Raw genomic sequence first — 19,759 nt, 5'->3', positions numbered from 1 at the left:
GCGGGGAAACACACAGCTATTGTAATGAAAGCTGTTATGTTCCCCAGCGCTCTAATCAGCCAGGCGGCGGCTGCTCTCCTCTCTCTTCCCCTACGATTGCTGGGACACAGGCTGAAACTGGAGACACAGACTGAAACTGGGGACACATGCTGCATTGGGGACACAAACTGAAACTGGGGACACAGGCTGAAACTGGGGACACATGCTGCATTGGGGACACAAACTGAAACTGGGGACACAGGCTGAAACTGGGGACACATGCTGAACTGGGGACACATGCTGAACTGGGGACACATGCTGAAACTGGGGACACAGGCTGAAACTGGGGACACATGCTGCACTGTGGACAAAGGCTGAAACTGGGGAAACATGCTGAACTGGGGAAACATGCTGAACTGGGGACACAGGCTGAAACTGGGGACACAGGCTGCATTGGGGACACATGCTGCATTGGGGACACATGCTGCATTGGGGACACATGCTGCATTGGGGACACAGGCTGAACCTGGGGACACAGGCTGAAACTCTGAACTGGGGATAGTCTGAAACTGGGGACACATGCTGCATTGGGGACACATGCTGAACTGGGAAAACAGGCTGCACTGGGGACCGGGACGAAGGCTGCACTGGTGGGCACAGACTGCATTGGCAGACACAGGCTGTTGGACAGAATCCAGTACACACTGGCCGAATGTCCGAATGCTTCTATTGAACCCGGCATTTGACTCGTGTGTACTAGGATAAAGTCGTATAAGTAATATAATAAAATTTAAAAAATACAGGTAAACAGTGGCCATTCTAGTCACTGGAAAACAGGGACTTTGTTATTGATTGGAATCCCTCATAAGGAGGCATGAGTTTTAATACTGGACAGTGTGAAAAGTGATAAAAAATATAGTAAATATAGTAAAAAAATAATTATTGTACCTCAACCACGGTCAATATAAAGCCTTTCCACTCTTCAGCATCTTCAGCAATTTCCGTCTGCAAGATAATTCAAGTAAAAAGAAAATGCTTTTTATATAGCATTATCAACTTATTGTCATTTTCTTTAGCATTGTAGACATATTCAAAAAGCTTACAGCTGTGAAAAGAAATGATCCAATGTCTGCATTTGTTAGTGGCAGTATTGTTTAGGTCCTTGTCACACTAGTCATCCTTTCACTGATGTCAACTTGTTTAGGGAGCACTTACTTTTAAGGCCGTGTCACACTAGTCATCCTATCACTGGTGCCACTGACATCAACCTGCTTTGATTGTATTTACCTGCTCCAACAGTATCACTCCTTCACTATATATATTCTTTAGGACCATGTCACCCTAGTCAACCTATCACTGACCAGGACTGACATTAGAATTCAGCAACCCAACAGCCCCAGAATGCTTCTCCTAGGGCAGGGCTCGACAAATCCTGGTTGCCAGGTCGCCATGGCGACTAGAAATAGGGTCCTGCGACTTGGCTTGGAAGGGGGCGCCATCTGGTGGTGAGCCGTTGGTATTACAAGTTATTACCACCAGATGTGTAAGCTGGCGCCATCTGGTGGTGGCCGTTGGTATTACTAGTTAAGCATTACAAGTTAAACAGCAATTCTAATGTCATTTTTCACTATTTTCGCTGCCATCTTCTTCCCTCGAATTAGAACCCCCAAACAATATATATATTTTTTATCATAACACCCTAGAGAATAAAATGGCGATTGTTGCAATACTTTCTGTCATGCCGTATTTTTGCAGCGGTCTTACAAGCGCACTTTTTTGGGAAAAAATTACACTTTTTTTTTTAATAAAAAAATAAGACAACAGTAAAGTTATCCCCATTTTTTTTTGTATTATGAAAGATAATGTTACGCCAAGTAAATTCAACATGTCACGCTTCAAAATTGCGTCCGCTCGTGGAATGCCGACAAACTTTTACCCTTTAAAATCTTCATAGGCGACGTTTAAAAAAATCTACAGGTTGCATGTTTTGAGTTACAGAGGAGGTCTAGGGCTAGAATTATTGCTCTCGCTCTACCAATCGCGGCGATACCTCACGTGTGGTTTGAACACCGTTTACATATGCGGGCGCTGCTCACGTATGTGTTCGCTTCTACGCGCAAGCTCGTCAGGACGGGGTGCGTTTTCTGGCTCCTAACTTTTTTAGCTGGCTCCTAGATTCCAAGCAAATTTGTCAAACCCTGTCCTAGGGAACTGATAGGGATTACAGGAGAGTGATAGAACACACTGAACCACAGGGAGAGGAAAAAGCCACGGGCAGCCTCTGCTGGGCCCAGGTCCCCCTGCTGACCCAAAGGGGCCTGAAACCAGTATGAAAGCACTGACTCCTTTTGACAGCCCAGACACTGACTTGGTAAGAGATCACTAACCTGCTCCTACAACATCACTACAAATCAGCAAGGTGTCAATCCAGTTCTGCTCCCTTAGTGACAAACAACATTTTGGAGTAATTTGGCATGGCAATAGCAGTTGAAAGGTCTTTTTAGCAATGCTGCTGTTGGCAAGTTGCCTCCAGTGACAGGTTTGCTGATGTGACATGGGTCCTAAAAAGCACAGTAGTGACATTGTGATATACAGACAGACAATCATAAGTTCTACAGTATATGAAATACAAATTTAAGACAGGTTTTGACAAATTTGTTTGGAATCTAGGAACCAGCTAAAAAAATGAAGAGCCAGAAAACGCGCCCGTCCCGCCAAGCTCGCGCGCAGAAGCGAACACATACGTGAGTAGCGCCCGCATATGTAAACGGTATTGAGTAAAATATAGGGGTCTGATAATATAGATATAGATATATAATATAGACGTTCACTTTAAGGATTGATAATGCACTTTTGTTTGCTTTTTCACAGATGTTCACAGCTTCTTCGTTTTGTCCTTGGGAATCAGACAGAAGACTGATAAGACCAGTTGAAAATAGACTTTCTATTAAACCAGCTTGAACTGACCAAAGACTCATGGATAAGATTTTTCTGCCAGTCACGTGATGTAACCCCCCATTTAACTGTTCCCATGCTATAAAGAAGATATGGACTTTGATTGGACTAAAACTATACGATCACACCTTTATCACGCCTAGAATACAGTTGATACATACCCATATCTTATGAATATTCATACGTATAAATTGTTTTCCCCTGTAGTTGTAAGCTCAGAAACACTTTCACTTTTACTCGCTTATAGTAGCCGAGATCTGTGTTGTCTTTCTCCATTGCAATGTCTTAATTAAAGCACCTTATTATCTTATCTACCATCTTATCTGATCGTCTTAATTAAGACCCCCAAATCGGATTTAACAGCTGGTGCCTGTGACTCGGATTCAGTTCCGTTGGACTTCCGACCAAAGAGACGGGAAACCCATGGTGGGCAGAACCAGTGGCCACGGTAAGAAAACCTTTATTCTTACTCTTTCTGCCCACCACGGCAAGTACCAGTTGGTGTCTGAAGTCTATTGGCTGACATCTGATGTGTTTGTTTTCTTTGATGAGATGGTGAGATAAAATGAATGGAAACCAGAGTAATGTTAATGCTACACTGTTTGACCCAAATAACTCCTCTACTTCACTTGTTGCAGAAATAATAGAGTCTATAATAATCATTGTTGGTGGATTGCTAATGTTTTGTTTATATGCTTGGGGTGTCAATAGTTTTATGAGACTTGTGAAAAGGTCTGACCAGAGGACTGTAGTAGTGAGCCTGTGTGGCGAGTAAGGCCTGTGTGGCCAAGTGTAAAAGAAGTGCCATTTGATGGCTACTGTGTGTAGCCCAGGAGAAATTTTGGGTGACGACCCATAAATTTTTAAGTAGAGACTCGAGAGTGAGTTCTAGATTGGGAGTACGGTGCTCCCATGGACCTTTCAAACCGGGAAAGGTAGAAGTGGCACAAGTAAGTCCTGTGACTGACATGACAGACAGATGTGGACAGTGGTTAAGATGACACCAAGACTATTATAGGCTGGACCAAAACATAGCTGATCTTGTACCTGCAGGAGTTATGATCAAATTGGGTATCTGTGTATGTTCATTTTTATGACAGAGTTGAATAAGGTAATTAAAAATGTACAATGTGTTTTTGAAAGTATGCAATATGATGAAACTAACTAATTATGAGCCTGTCAAAGTTAGAGAATTAGACCTGGCAATGCCATTGTTGTTATATAAATATTTAAGAAATGTTTGAGAAGCAGAAAATCAAAGCTACTTTGGATGATTGTAATATAATGATGAGACAAGCCTGCTGCTTTTTGCAGTTTCCTCCCCCCTCCTTTGTGCTTGGGTTAGTGTGTGAAGAAAAGAGTGAGATGCTCCCCCCTTCAAATACCTGGAGTAAAGGAGCCAGATAGTTCTGAATATCTAAGAAATGTTTAATTATGTGGCAATGTGGAATCCTAGTTAAAATTGTTACTTTTTGTTATGTAACTCTTGGGTTCATTTTAAACAAAGAAAGAAACGGTAGCCATGATTATTATAAATATTTAAATGTTTAGCTCCATTCAAAGCTAGTAAACATGAAAGTGGAGAAAGGCAAGTTTATCTATAAGAGGAAAAGGTTTAAAGTGAATTGCATTATGAAGAAAGTGGACAGAATGTTGTAGAATTATTAATGAGGATTGCTGGATGTGAGAAAAGAGAAAAGGCTGAATGCTTTTGTAGCCCAATATGATGGTCAAGGAGCTGTTTCTCAAAAAGAAACCAGGAAATGCTAGAATTGTGGCAGGATTGGCCAGAAAATGCAGATTGCCTGACAGACGCAAGCAGAAGAAAGAGAGATGATGAATGAATAGTAAAGCAGCATGAACTTTCTGAGCACACAGAAGTTAATTTGTGCATGTCTGAGACGGATGGTAAAGAATGTTTGTAACATTACGCTTTCCACTTCAACTAACGTTATGATGGAATAACAGAATTGCAGTTGAGGAATCAAAGCTACGATAGCCTTTGTTTGGATGGTGATTTTATGGTTGCATTCATTTCTGATCCTGCTGAGATAAATGACATTATTAGGTTTAGTGGGAAGGATGAGGAGCAAGCATTTATGCTCATCTGAAAAACCAGCAACATGAAGAAAAAGATGGTGACGAAGGCAAAGATGGGACTGGTGCCAGTACTTTAGAATTAAGTTCAACTAAGAGATGTCCAATTTGTCTGAACAGTCTTTCTCTGAAGGTTGACTTTCCAGAAGATTGTTGTCACGTTTTCTGTATCCTGCATTCTTAAATGGTGTAAAACCTCTTCATCCTGTCCTGTTGACTGCAAACCCTTTCAAGCCATGTATAAAATAGATTTGGCTGGTGGATGCACCAAGATCCATGCTGTGGGAAGAACACAAAAAGAAAACTGCAGCTGCAACCTGTGACAGTGGTGCTGTACAAAAGAGAAGACATGCTTTGGAATGGATGTTATGAAGCAATACCGCTTGAATTAGGAGAAATGGAAGAGTGAATAGATGTACTACAATCAAGCTTGCCAGCTTTTTCCTAGAGAGAGAAGAAGACCTCAAAGAGGAGGGTGACCAGATCTGCTTAAAACTTATGGAAGAAGAAATGCAGCAAATTTCCCCAGTAAAGGACACTACTCTTGAAAATCCTCATCTATCTGATCCTGTTTGTGGACGGTACATGCCTGTACAAAAGATTGAGTCCCAAGAATGGCATATGCGGTGACAACATTGGAGGAAGTGATTGAGATCCAACTACTCCCTTCATCACTTTCAGCGCAGGTTGCCAAAGTGGTAGCACTCACAAGAGCCAGTGAGACTGCAAATGATCAAACAGCCAACATCTACACTGATAGCAAGCATGCTGTCAAAGTAATCCATGATTATGGACCCATAAGGAAGAACAGAAGACTCACAACTGCTGCAAGAGAACCAATTCAAAGCTGAAAATATGTTCAAGAACTTTTTGAACCAGTCACCCTCCCAAAGAAAGTAGCCACCCCGAAGGTCAACGCACATACTGAAGGACAACCCATGGAAGAAAAAGGAAACAGTTGTCTGATCATACTGCCAGGAAGACTTGCGAAACACCAATGGAAGCAATCGTGACCCTAATCAATGATTTTGCAAAGGAATAAGAAGAAGCCCGTAACAGATTGAAGGAAAAGAAAAGAACAAATACTGAAAGTAAAGGAACTGATTAAGAAATTGCAAGAATCTGCACCTGACGATTGGAATAAAATCATGTAAAGGGACGGAACAAAGAAGGATCAAGATGGACTTGTGCAAGGCAAAAGGAATATATGTCCCGTCTCAAACGGAGAAGATGATCATGTCACTAGCTCATGGAGTCATGTATGCCCTAAGGCAATGGAGAGAGACATTAACAAGGCTGGATGGTTTATTCGATATTCCAGAAATGCATATCAAGACTTTGTTGAGGGATGCATTATCTGTGCTAAAAATAACCCAGGAAAACCAACCAGAGTAACACAAAGACATTTGGCCAAGTCACTATTCCTTTTCCAAAGACTTCAGAGTAATTAAATCCAATTGCCCAAATCAGGCTAATATCAAAATGTTTTGTTGTGTGTAGACATGTTTTCAAGCTGAATAGAAGCCTGACTGGTGGCTAAAGCAAATGCCAAGACAACAGCAAGGAAACTCCTTTCCGAAGTAATATGCCGCTTGAAGTCCCTGAAATCCTAGAGAATGACAGAGGAACACATTTCACTGGACAGATCATGCAAATTACATGCAGGGACTTGGCAATTGAGCAGGCCTTTCATCAGAGTTCAGGAAAGGTAGAAAAATATAGGAATCATTAAAGACAGGCTAGCTAAATTAATGCAGGGAAAGGAAAGACAGGTCAGTAAGGGAACAATGACCAGAATTGTTGCCTTTGGTTCTTTACAACATCAGGATTACCCCTACTTATAGGTCAGAAAATTTGAGCCCTTATGAGATTTTATTTGAGGGCCCACCTAAGACAGGGTTGTATTTTCTACATCAGACTGCTGTAATGTATAATGATTTTGTTTTGTTATGTAATTGTCTAATACAAGCAACTAACTGCGATGCACAAGTTGTTTTTGATTCAATTCTAGATCAAGAAATTGTAACACATGATTTACAGCCAGATGATTGGGTCCTAGTAAAAGAACATGTGAAATTACCTTTGAGACCAAAGTCTGAAGGACCCTACCAAGTGTTCCTGACAACTGCTACAGCTGTAAAGTGATGTGGATACATGCCAGCCATTGCAAGAAAGTACAGCTAATTTCAAAAGATGAGTAAACTACTGTTATGCCTTTGCTTGATCTTAGTCAAGGCTATAGAGGAAAATCACCTGTACAAATTACACATGCTGACAGGCATAAGGAGCCATTTGAGTAATTGCTAGATATGTTCACATAGGCCAGCCAGTTAAAAAAAAAGGGGCACACACCTAGTACTCCTTTACTTTCATTTTGAGTTTAAGCAATACAAGGCTGCCCAAACTAGTATGTCAAGAATATCACAAATGTTGTATTATTGTGAAAATACATTTTATGCTAAATATAACTTGAGGCCTTTTGGAATACCTCCTTGTTTAGTAAGGAAAAGAGTTATACAATGTGACATTATGATAGGAAATATGAAAAACTGAGATGACACTTTGTTTAGATATGGTAAATTTTCATGGATTCAACAGATATGTTTTTGTCCTCATAGTAATTATCGTTATAGGATTGCTTGTTTATTTGTTTTTTTTCAGGTGCGCTAAATGTGAAATACAATGACAGTTAGATCTGAGGGAGATGACCCCCCAAGGAAGAAATAGTGTTATCAGATTGTCAGATTAGCCAATTTCGTATGATACCAAGATGGGTGATACGAATGAGTAAAGATATGTATCCACATACACCCTAAGAAGAACTTTACTCCACATAGATGTGAAGTAGTACTGTGGACCCCTTGGTGTCATACTAGGTAGGGAAGATATGGTAGTGACCCCAACATGGGGGCCAAGAGGAGGGAAATGAGTAAAATATAGGGGTCTGATAATATAGATATAGATATATAATATAGACGTTCACTTTAAGGATTGATAATGCACTTTTGTTTGCTTTTTCACAGATGTTCACAGCTTCTTCGTTTTGTCCTTGGGAATCAGACAGAAGACTGATAAGACCAGTTGAAAATAGACTTTCTATTAAACCAGCTTGAACTGACCAAAGACTCATGGATAAGATTTTTCTGCCAGTCACGTGATGTAACCCCCCATTTAACTGTTCCCATGCTATAAAGAAGATATGGACTTTGATTGGACTAAAACTATACGATCACACCTTTATCACGCCTAGAATACAGTTGATACATACCCATATCTTATGAATATTCATACGTATAAATTGTTTTCCCCTGTAGTTGTAAGCTCAGAAACACTTTCACTTTTACTCGCTTATAGTAGCCGAGATCTGTGTTGTCTTTCTCCATTGCAATGTCTTAATTAAAGCACCTTATTATCTTATCTACCATCTTATCTGATCGTCTTAATTAAGACCCCCAAATCGGATTTAACAGTATTCAAACCACACATGTGAGGTATCGCCGCGATCGTTAGAGCTAGAGCAATAATTCTAGCTCTAGACCTCCTCTGTAACTCAAAACATGCAACTTGTAGAATTTTTTAAACGTCACCTATGGAGATTTTAAAGGGTAAAAGTTTGTCGGCATTCCACGAGCGGACGCAATTTTGAAGCGTGACATGTTGGGTATCAATTTACTCAGCGTAACCATATCTTTCACGATATAAAAAAATATTGGGATAACTTTACTGTTGTCTTATTTTTTTTATTAAAAAAAGTGTATTTTTTCCCAAAAAAAACTGCGCTTGTAAGACCGCTGCGCAAATACGGTGTGACAGAAAGTATTGCAACGATCGCCATTTTATTCTCTAGGGTGTTAGAATAAAAAAATATACATAATGTTTGGGGTTCTAATTAGAGGGAAGGAGATGGCAGTGAAAACAGTAAAACAAAAAAACATTAGAACTGCTGTTTTACTTGTAATGCCAACGGCCACCACCAGATGGCGCCAGGTCACAGAAGGCAGCTTGGGCCTTCACAAGGCTGCAAAGCCGCGGCCTAAATTGCCGGCCGTTGCGGGCCCACCGCGATCACGTGGAGGTGGGGGCGCACGGGGACACAGGATCCTGTGCCTCCGTGCGCCCCCACCGCACGATCGCGGCGGGCCCGCGACGGCTGGTAATTGAGGCCACGGCCTCAATTACCGGCGGACTCCAGGTCACAATTTCTTGTCGCAATTGAGACCTGGCTCCCGGATTTTGTCGAGGCCTGATTTAAGATCATGTTTGAGAATACAGTGCCCTGAAAAATTATTCATATACTTGCAATTTTCTAAAATGTTGTCATATTACAACCAAAAATGTAAATGTATTTTATTGGTATTTTATGTGATTTACCAACACAAAGTGGCACCTAATTGTGAAGTGGAAGTAAAATGAAAAATGGTTTTGAAATCTTTTTTTTTTTACAAATAAATATCAAAGTGTGGTGTGCATTTGTATTCAGCCCCCCTCTGTCAATACTTTGTAGAACCGCCTTTCACTGCAATTACAGCTGAAAGTCTTTTTGGGGATGTCTCTACCAGCTTTGCACATCTAGAGAGTGACATTTTGGCCCATTCTTCTTTGCAAAATAGCTCAAGCTCTGTCAGATTGAATGGAGAGCGTCTGTGAACAGCAATTTTCAAGTTTCAAGTCTTCCCACAGATTCTCAATTGGATTTAGGTCTGGACTTTGACTGGGGCATTCTAACACATGAATATTGCTGCGTACATATGATTGGAAATTCCGACAACAAAAGTTCGATGTGAGCTTTTGGTCGGAAATTCCGACTGTGTGTCTGCTCCATATGACTTTTTCTGTCGGAATTTCCGACAGCAAAAAACTTGAGAGCTGGTTCTCTATTTTTTTAGACGGGAAAGTTCTTGTCGGAAATTCCGATCGTATGTATGCAATTCCGACGCACAAAAAAAGATGCATGCTCTAAATCAATTTGACGCATGCTCGGAATCATTGAACTTAAATTTTCTCGGCTCGTCATAGTGTTGTACGTCACCACATTCATGGCAGTCGGAAGTTTGTGTGACTGTGTGTATGCAACACAAGTTTGAGCCACAATTCACTCGGAAAAAAAAAACACGGTTTTCTTGTCGGAATTTCCAATCGTATCTATGCAGCATAAGTTTTGATTCTAAACCATTCCATTGTAGCTCTGGCTGTATGTTTAGGGTTGTTGTCCTGCTGGAAGGTGAACCTCTGCTCTCAAGTCTTTTGCCGACTCTAACAGGTTTTCTTCTAAGATTGCCCTGTATTTGGTTCCATCCATCTTCCCATCAACTCTCACCAGCTTCCCTGGCCCTGCTAATGGTGTGTTCAGAGTGATGTGCAGTGTTAGTTTTGCACCACACATAGGGTTTTGCTTTTAGGCCAAAAAGTTAAATTTTGGTCTCCACTGACCAGAACACCTTCTTCCACATTTGCTGTTTCCCCCACATGGCTTCTCACAAATTGCAAACAAGTGGGAAGGCTAGCCGCAGGCTAGCCTGTATTTGTAGGAGGAGTCAGAGGGCTATTTATCCCTCCTCCCCTCTAATCTCCGGCGTCGGTGGGGTTTCTGGGTACCCACCCACCCGTTCCCTCTTTTTTCAATTTTGTCTTTTTTCATCATTTATTTCTTCACTATCACTTCAGGGTATGCCCACTTATAGGCGTACTGTCCAGCGAGGCCAATGGCACACCTCAGGCCTGGGTGGTTAGGGTGTCGTATTCCTCGGTGAAGACTCTGACTACAAGACTTATTATAGCTTTCTTTCAACAATGGCTATCTTCTTGCCACTCTTCCATAAAGGCCAGATTGCACGAGTGCACGACTAATAGTTGTCCTATGGACAGATTCTCCCACTTGAGCTCCCATGGGTCTCTTGGCTGCTTTTCTGATTAATGCTCTCCTTGCCCGGCCTGTCAGTTTAGGTGGACAGCCATGTTTTGAAAAGTTTGCAGTTGTGTCATACTCTTTCCATTTTCAGACGATGGATTAACAGTGCTCCATGAGATGTTCAAAGCTTGGGATATTTGTTATAACCTAACTCTGCTTTAAACTGGAGTTCCACCCATAAATATAACATTACATCAGTAGTTTTAAAAAAATGTCATTAGTCCTTTAAGAATTTTTTTTTTTTTTTTTAGATGCCTTCAAAGTGTTGTTGCTAGGCAGAATAGTTAATCTTCCCTCTTCCTGCACCTAGGTGCTTAAGCTTCCTAACCTACACCGCACAGACTCCTGGGAATGTAGTGGGTGTAACTTTCCAGGAGTCTGCGCACTCCCCAGTCTCGAAGAATCATGTGACTTGGACAGTACAGGTGCTGAAACCTGATCTGAAACCTATTACACTGCTTGTGCAGCACTGAGCATGTGCAAGATCTGCAAGGCTGAAATCCAGGAAGTCATACAGTCTGGCTTCATGATGCCCACACTTAAGATGGCCCCAGTCAATTTCTATTTTATAAAGTGTCTAAATGCTGTAACAACCTAACAAAACGGACCTTAGTTTACAGACTAACTTTACTAGAATACATTAAGCTTGTGTATTACAGGGGTATTTATATTTAAAAAGTGAAATTGTGGCCGGAACTCCGCTTTAAACTTCTCTGCAAATTTATCCTGACCTGTCTGGTGTGTTCCTTGGCCTTCATGATGCTGTTTTGTCACTAAGGTTCTCTAAAAAACCTCTGAGGACTTCACAGAACAGCTGTATTTATACTGAGATTAAATTATACACAGCTGGACTCTATTTACTAATTAGGTGGTTTCTGAAGGCAATTGGTTCCACTAGATTTTAGTTAGGGGTATCAGAAAACTGTTTATCATTTTCCTTCCACTTCAAAATTATGTGCCACTTTGTGTTGGTCTATCACATAAAATCCCAATAAAATATAAATTCCACACCACATCAGTGTGAACTGTGACTTATTCTCTATACAGTAGTTGTAAAGTAATGACAGACAAGATAGTAAGTGGTAGGCTATAGGTCAGTTCAGATCTGTAGTCCACTCTCCAAAACAGGAAGTTAAAGCGGGAGTTCACCCAAAAATCAACTTTCTGCAGTTAGATCCAGCATACTGCTGACATCTGCAGTATGCTGGTCTTTTTTTTTGGTACTTATCGTTTTAGCAGTATTTCTTCTATGGCTCCGAGCAGGGATTACTTCCTGGTATAGGCGTTCCCGAAGACAAGCAAGGTGATTGACAGCCTTCGATAGCGCGCCACGGCTTCCGAAAATACACACGAGTGACACTCGGCAATTTACGGCGCCTGCGCAGTCAGCTCTACACGGCAGGCGCAGGCGCCGTAAACAGCCAAGTGTCACCTCGGCTATTTTCAGAAACCGTGACGCGCTATCGAAGGCCGTCGATCAACTTGCTTGCCTTCGGGAACGCCCATTCCCTGAAGGATTCCCCTCTCGGAGCCATAGAAGAAATACTGCTAAAACGATAAGTACCAAAAAAAAAAAAGACCAGCATACTGCAGATGTCAGCAGTATGCTGGATCTAACTGCAGAAAGTTGATTTTTGGGTGAACTCCCGCTTTAACCGCTTGCCAAACAGAGCACGAAGATATACGTTGGCACAATGGCACAGTTGCGCAAATGGACGTACAGGTACGACCCCTTTAAATCGTGGCATAGTTAGCTTGCGGCCACACACGCCCGCTGTGTGCTCCGTGCCCGCGGATTCGATGTGCGCAGGTGTCCCATGATGTGTCACGGAGCTGCAGAACAGGGAGATGCCTATGTAAACAAGGCATTTCCCTGTTCTGTCTAGTGACATGACTGTCATTGGGAGCAGTGATCTCTGTCAAGTCAGTGGTATCCCATTCCCCCACAGTTAGAATCACTCCCTAGGACACACTTAACCCCTTGATCGCCCCCTAGAGTTTAACACCTTTCCTGAAAGTGTCATTTACACAGTAATCAGTGCATTTTTATAGCACTGATCGCTGTATAAATGACAATGGTCCCAACATAGTATAAAAAATGTCCGATTTGTCCATCATAATGTCGCAGTCACAATAAAAATCACAGATCGCCACCATTACTAGTAAAAAAAAATATAAAAAAATGCTACGAATCTATCCCCTATTTTGTAGATGCTATAACTTTTGCACAAACCAATCAATATACGCTTATTGCGTATTTTTGTTTTACCAAAAAATATGTAGAAGAATACATATCGACCTAAACTGAGGAGAAAAAAAAATTTTATTTGTATTTTTTGGGGATATTTAGTATAGCAAAAAGTAAAAAATATTGTTTTTTTTTTCAAAATTGTCGCTCTTTTTTTGTTTATAGCGCAAAAAATAAAATACGCAGAGGTGATCAAATACCACCAAAAGAAAGCTCTATTTGTGGAAAAAAAAAAAGGATGCCAATTTTGTTTGGGTGCAACGTTGCACGCCCGTGCAATTGTCAGTTAAAGCGTTGCAGTGTCGAATCGCAAAAAGTGCTCTGGTCAGGAAGGGGGTAAATTCTTTCGGGGCTGAAGTGGTTTTTAAAATACTCCACACATCTATATTTTTGTAAAAAAAAAACAAGGCTCGCATTGGGGCCTGCTTGACATGTCCTATATGTGAAACATTTCTAAGGTTTCCAGTGCTGACAGAAGGTGATGAAGCGACAATGAAGTGGGGAGTCAGGACCTGGAGCTGTCAGTGTTGAACATCTTGGTAAATTCTACATCTATTTCTCATTAAGTTTATTCATAGCATTTGCACTACAGCTTATGATTTAAGAATACAAAGAAGACTAATGCCATTATTTGTGTTCATTAAGCAGAAACAGAATTTTCGCATGAGTCAATATTATTTGCTGTCTGCTTATGTAATTAAACTCACCTTTATGATCACTTCCTCCTTGTCCAAGGTCAATATAACTTCTGCCCACTGTTTCTGATTGGAAGGTCCATCATTTATGGTTGACATGTTTCTCAATTCAATGCTGTCTGTGTACTATTACAAAGAAGATACACTGTTAGATATAAAACATGTTAAACGTTCATGACTATTTTCTCATCAGTCTAGGCAAGGTGAGAAGAACAAGAGTATAAAAAAAAATTGATCAACTGTGTCTGCTATCATTGCTTCAGCTGCCAATGAAATTTTGGTGTAAGAACATTTTCTGCAAGCACAGAAAAATACCTGTTGATTCTATTAGAAACCGTGGCCCAGATTCAGATAGGAGATACGACGGCGTATCTCCTGATACGCCGTCGTATCTCTAAGGCCGGCCGGTCGTATCTATGCGACTGATTCATAGAATCAGTTACGCATAGATATGCCTAAGATCCGCCAGGTGTAACTGTGTTACACCGTCGGATCTTAGGCTGCAATTCCAGGCCGGCCGCTAGGTGGCGCTTCCGTGTCTTTTACGCGTCGAATATGCTAATGAGCATTTACGCTGGTTCAGAAACGAACGCCTGCCCCTCCCTTTTTTTTTACGTCGATTGCGTTTGGCTTTTTCCAGCGTATAGTTACCCCTGCTATGTGAGGCGTATCCTATGTTAAGTATGGCCGTCGTTCCCGCGCCGAGTTTTGAATTTTTACGTTGTTTGCGTAAGTCGTTCGCGGATACGGATGGACGTAATTTACGCTCACGTCGAAACCAATGACGTCCTAGCAACGTCATTGGGAGCAATGCACGCTGGGAAAATTCGCGGACGGCGCATGCGCATTTAAATCGGCGCGGGGATGCACCTGATTTAAATACTACACTCCCCCTAGTCGCGGAATTTGAATTCCGCCGGGGGATTTACGATACGCCGCCGCAAGTTTTGAGGTAAGTGCTTTCTGAATACAGCACTTGCCTCACAAAATTGCGGCGGCGTAACGTAAATCAGAATCTACCCCCTTGTGTTCTTGTAAATTTATGTTGCCTGAGCTGAAATTTTAAACAAAGCAAACTCTCTGTATGTGTGGGGTGGGGGGTTGTATTGCAAAAAAGGAAAGCACCCTAAGGTGACAATGCTGCTCTTCCATAGATTCAGTATGATGAATGGGCGCAGACAGCCTAGGACAAAAAGTGTGTTGTTGGCAGGATCACCACGTGGAAATGAAGCACAAAAAAAAAGCCTGAAAAAAGCAAAAAATAAAAGAAACACAACATCCAACTGATAATTTGAAAATATATATATATATATATTTTGTTTTAAGGCTTAGATAAAAGAGTGGAACTATCTAACTGTATCTGAGAACCACAAACTGAAAATGATATTTAATTAATCCATCCATGTCCTTGTGCTTTTTTTGTTGTTAAAAAATCTACAGTAAAACCTTGGTTTGCGAGCATAATTCATTCCAGAAACATGCTTGTTAATCTAAAGCACTTGTATATCAAAGCATTTTTTTTACAGGGTATAAAAGAGAAGATAGGCACCTCTAATCCCGCGTACAAACGCTCGTTTTTCGGCATGAAAAAAAATGCCTTTTTTATAAAACGGCATTTAAAATCATTGTGTGTGGGCTTCACATCGTTTTTCGGCTTCTGAAAATGTCGTTTTTCGGGTTGTAAAAAATGATCGTGTGTGAGCTAAAACGACGTTTTAAACCCGCGCATGCCAAGAAGCGAGTTATGAGACGGGAGCGCTCGTTCTGGTAAAACTACCATTCATAATGGAGTAAGCACATTCATCATGCTGTAACAGACAAAAAGCGCGAATCGTCCTTTACTAACACAAAATCAGCTAAAAGCAGCCCAAAGGCGAATGGAACTTCCCCTTCAGAGTGCCGTCATACGTGTTGTACGTCACCACGCTTTGTTCATCATTTTTCAAAAACGATGGTGTGTGGGCAACGTCGTTTTTAATGATAAAGTTGGAAAAACTTCGTTTTTTGGACATGCTGCAAAATGTCTTTTTTTTTCATGCCGAAAAACGACCGTGTGTACGCGGCATAAGTGTTGCAATAAGTTGCTAAATGTTGTACCTTCATTAAATGTAACCATATTGCTACACTTAGAGGCTCCGCTCTTCTTTTTTATACTCAGTTGTGACATGACGCTACTCTTATATCAAGACATCGCTTGTATATCAAGGCAAAATTTATTAAAACATTTTGCTTGTCTTGCAAAACGCTCTCAAACCAAGTTACTCTCAAACCAATGTTTTACTGTATTTGAAACCCCCCCCCCCCCCCTAAATTTCAAGCTGTGGCCATCTTGAGTAAGGGCAGATTTATGTAGCGGTTACTTCCTGCAATCCAGCTGCCCTTAGCTCAGGCATTCAGGCACAAGGGTGTGCTTAGCTGAGAAAGACCCTCACCCCCTCTTCCAAATGCAGCTAAAAAAAAAAATGCCCATGAAGACTCCTGGGATGTATGACATCATTTTGGCCTAGGCCAGAGAAACCAGCAAATGAAGAAAGGTAAAAAAAAAAAAAAAAAAATGTAAAACAAGTACATATGATATACCTATTTACTAATGCTAGCAGCAAAAGGAATACAAATAGTCAATGTTGATTGAGAAAGATTATTTGCACTTTAAAGAGGAAGCAGATGCACCCAAGTAAACCCGCTCTTAATTTATGCATTGCTACAGTCATGTGAAAAAGTAAGTACACCATATGAAAATTTTTGACTTTTTCAACATATTTTAACAGACAAACATTAGGTCTTGATTCAAATAGTGCCTAAAGGTAATTTGCTTAAACAAATGACACACAATTGACATGGTGTATAAATTTACATTATCTAAATTATCAGGAATTATCAACCAGACTTTACACATATAACTGGTCTTAGACCTCAAACATTCTATATAGTCTTTATTTATTTTTTATTAAATTTCCTACCAGTATATAAACGTAGGATCACGTGAACACATGGGGGACTGTGTATTAAACACAAAAAACATTTTTTTTTGTGGATTGCACAGTTGCACACACAAATTTATTTATTTTTTTTCTCTCTTTTTTCTTCTTGTGGTCGCCCTTAACATTAAGACTCACCCTTACTCACCCATAAGAACACTTAATTAGCATTTTAGTTCTGGTCACCTATATAACTTAAAACCACCCCCCTCTATGCCCCCCCTTTTTTTTTCTTTCTCCCTCCATATTTTTTTTAATTTATTTAATGTATTTATTTTTCTTCTTTTTTTTTTCTCTCTCTCTCTCTCTTTCTCTCTCCTCCTCTTCTTTCTCTTCCCATCCCTACTTTTTCCCCATGCTCCTTATATTGACTCCCAACTCCAGGATCCCTGACCTCTTAGAAGAAAAGTAGGAAAATGGGTAGGGCCAAGTGTTGGATAGGAGGACAACGAGAGGTTTTGGACTTTGGGGTGAACGAGGGGGCCGAGACCTTCTTATCGCTTCCTACTGTTTTATAATAAGTTGTTAGATTGGGAGAATGTATTGAGACTGTACGGGGTATGGGTTTGGGTAATGTATGTAAAAATTTGTTGTAAGGATGAAATATATTTGTACTGTATCAGCAATGAAAGCCAATAAATAAATTAAAATAAAAAAGGCACCTGTCTCTCTATAGTTAAAATCCTCTTCCTTTGATTTTAAATATAGAGTACTGTGCTATATTTACATCTAGGGATGAGCTTTATGTTCGGGTCAAACATGAGTTAGACTCGAACATTTGCTGTTCGCCCCCTTTCGCCGAACTGCAAACAATTTGGGGTGTTTCGTGGCAAATTTGAAAAGCCACGAAACACCCTTTTAAAGTCTATGGGAGAAATCTAAAGTGCTCATTTTAAAGGTTAATATGCAAGTTATTGTCATAAAAAGTGTTTGGGGACCCGGGTCCTGCCCTAGGGGACATGTATCAATGCAAAACAAGCGTTTTAAAAATGTCATTTTTTTTGGCAGGAGTGATTTTAATAATGCTTAAAGTGAAACAATAAAAGTGAAATATTCCTTTAAATTTCATACCTGGGGGGTGTCTATAGTATGCCTGTAAAGTAGCTCATGTTTTCTTTGCACAAAATTACATTTCTAAAGTCATTTTAAACTACTCGCGGCTATAATGAATTGTTGGGTCCCGGCAATACAGATAAAAGTAATTAAAAAATAAAAAATAAAAATGCGTGGGGGTCCCCCCAAATTCCATTACCAGGCTCTTCAGGTCTGGTATGGATATTAAGGGGAACCCTGCACCAAATAAAAAAAAATGGCGTGGGGTTCCCCCCAAAAATCCATACCAGACCCTTAAGGTCTGGTATGGATTTTAAGGGGAACTCTGCAACAAAATAAAAAAATGGCTTGGGTTCCCCCCAAAAATCCATACCAGACCCTTATCCGAGCACGCAACCTGGCAGGCCGCAGCAAAAGAGGGGGGGACGAGAGAGCGCCCCCCTCCTGAACCATACCAGACCACATACCCTCAACATGGGGAGGATGTCCCCATGTTGATGGGGACAAGGGACTCATCCCCACAGCCCTTGCTTGGTGGTTGTAGGGGGCTAAGGAGGGGGGGCTTATCGGAATCTGGAAGCCCCCTTTAACAAAGGGGACCCCCAGATCCCGGCCTCCCCCTATGTGAATTGGTAAGGCAGCCCTCAAAAACTCCACTCGCCTGCTCGCATTCTGCGAGTGGATTTTGAGGTCTAGCGAGGAAGGGCTGCCTGGGAGCCGGGGGGCGAGCACCGCCGACAGCCTGTGTGTAATTGGAGTCCTTCTCCCAGTGACCGCGGAGAGGGAAGAGAGAGCCACCCGGATGTTTAGAGCGCAGCGTGGGGAACACAGGATAACAGTTTTCATTTTAATTGCCGTGTTCCCCACCGCTCGCTATCAGATCCAGCCCCGCCTCCTGGTCCCGAGACTTTGATAGACAGATCACCCGTCAAATCCTGGTGACGGGTGATCTGTCAATCAAAGTTCCCCGGCCAGGGGGCGGGGCTGAATTTGACGTTGAGCAGCGGGAACACGGCAAGTAAAATTAAAACTGTTATCCTGTGTTCCCCGCGCTGCGCTCTGATCACCTGGGCAGCTCTCCTATTTCTCTCCTCCCCTGCACACAGGAACCAGGTAGGCTGCATAGTGGACACAGGCTACATTTGAGAACAAGGGATAAGAAAGGTGCACAGGTTAGAGGTGTCAGTGCACAGCAAACAATGCAACAATACGGGTCCCCCTGCTTGGGGGAAGAAACTAAATACACACAGCTGTTCCAAAGTGTTCTAGTTCTCATCCATCTCACGTTGTATGTCTGTCTCTAGCTGGAAAGTTTCCTGCTCTCTCTCCATCTCCACAACATGCTCATTGTAAATCTGTCCACAGGCTGCATGGTGGACACGGGCTGCATTTGGTGGACATGGGCTGCATTTGGTGGACACGGGCTGCATTTGTTGGATACGGACTGCATTTGGTGGACATGGGCTGCATTTGGTGGACACGGGCTGCATTTGTTGGATACGGACTGCATGGTAAACACGGGCTGCATTTGGTGAACATGGGCTGCATTTGGTAAACACAGGCTGCATTTGGTAAACACGGGCTGCATTTGGTGAACACGGGCTGCATTTGGTGAACACGGGCTGCATTTGGTGAACACAGGCTGCATTTGGTGAACACGGGCTGCATTTGGTGAACACAGGTTGCATTTGGTGGACACGGGCTGCATGGTGGACACGGGCTGCATGGTGGACACGGGCTGCATTTGGTGAACACGAGCTGCATTTGGTGGACACAGGGCTGCATTGGTGGGCATAGGCAGCCTGCATTGGTGGGCACGGATACAGTTGTTGTTAATATTTATTTT

The 19,759-nt window shown here is 41.7% G+C and overlaps 1 protein-coding gene and 1 long non-coding RNA gene across 4 annotated transcripts in view; one reads left to right on the top strand and one right to left on the bottom strand.

The window, feature by feature from the left end:
- STAP1 (signal transducing adaptor family member 1) overlaps positions 1-19,759 on the bottom strand; it is a 158,659-nt gene that overhangs the window by 69,652 nt on the left and 69,248 nt on the right. For all 3 annotated transcript variants that reach the window (XM_040324708.1, XM_040324717.1, XM_040324726.1), the window contains exons 3-4: positions 13,895-14,008; positions 928-984 (exon numbers count right to left, since the gene is read on the bottom strand). In XM_040324708.1, coding sequence (XP_040180642.1) covers positions 928-984; positions 13,895-14,008 — 171 coding nt within the window. The remainder of the gene's footprint in view (positions 1-927; positions 985-13,894; positions 14,009-19,759) is intronic.
- LOC120914184 lies at positions 2,763-8,448 on the top strand. Its single transcript, XR_005743631.1, has 2 exons — positions 2,763-3,382; positions 8,055-8,448. It is a non-coding gene; the product is annotated as an uncharacterized LOC120914184 (long non-coding RNA).

Source organism: Rana temporaria, chromosome 1, assembly GCF_905171775.1.
Source record: "Rana temporaria chromosome 1, aRanTem1.1, whole genome shotgun sequence".
Lineage (NCBI taxonomy): Eukaryota > Metazoa > Chordata > Amphibia > Anura > Ranidae > Rana > Rana temporaria.
Note: the sequence above shows the minus strand (reverse complement) of the source record. Positions and strands in the feature narration are given on the sequence as shown.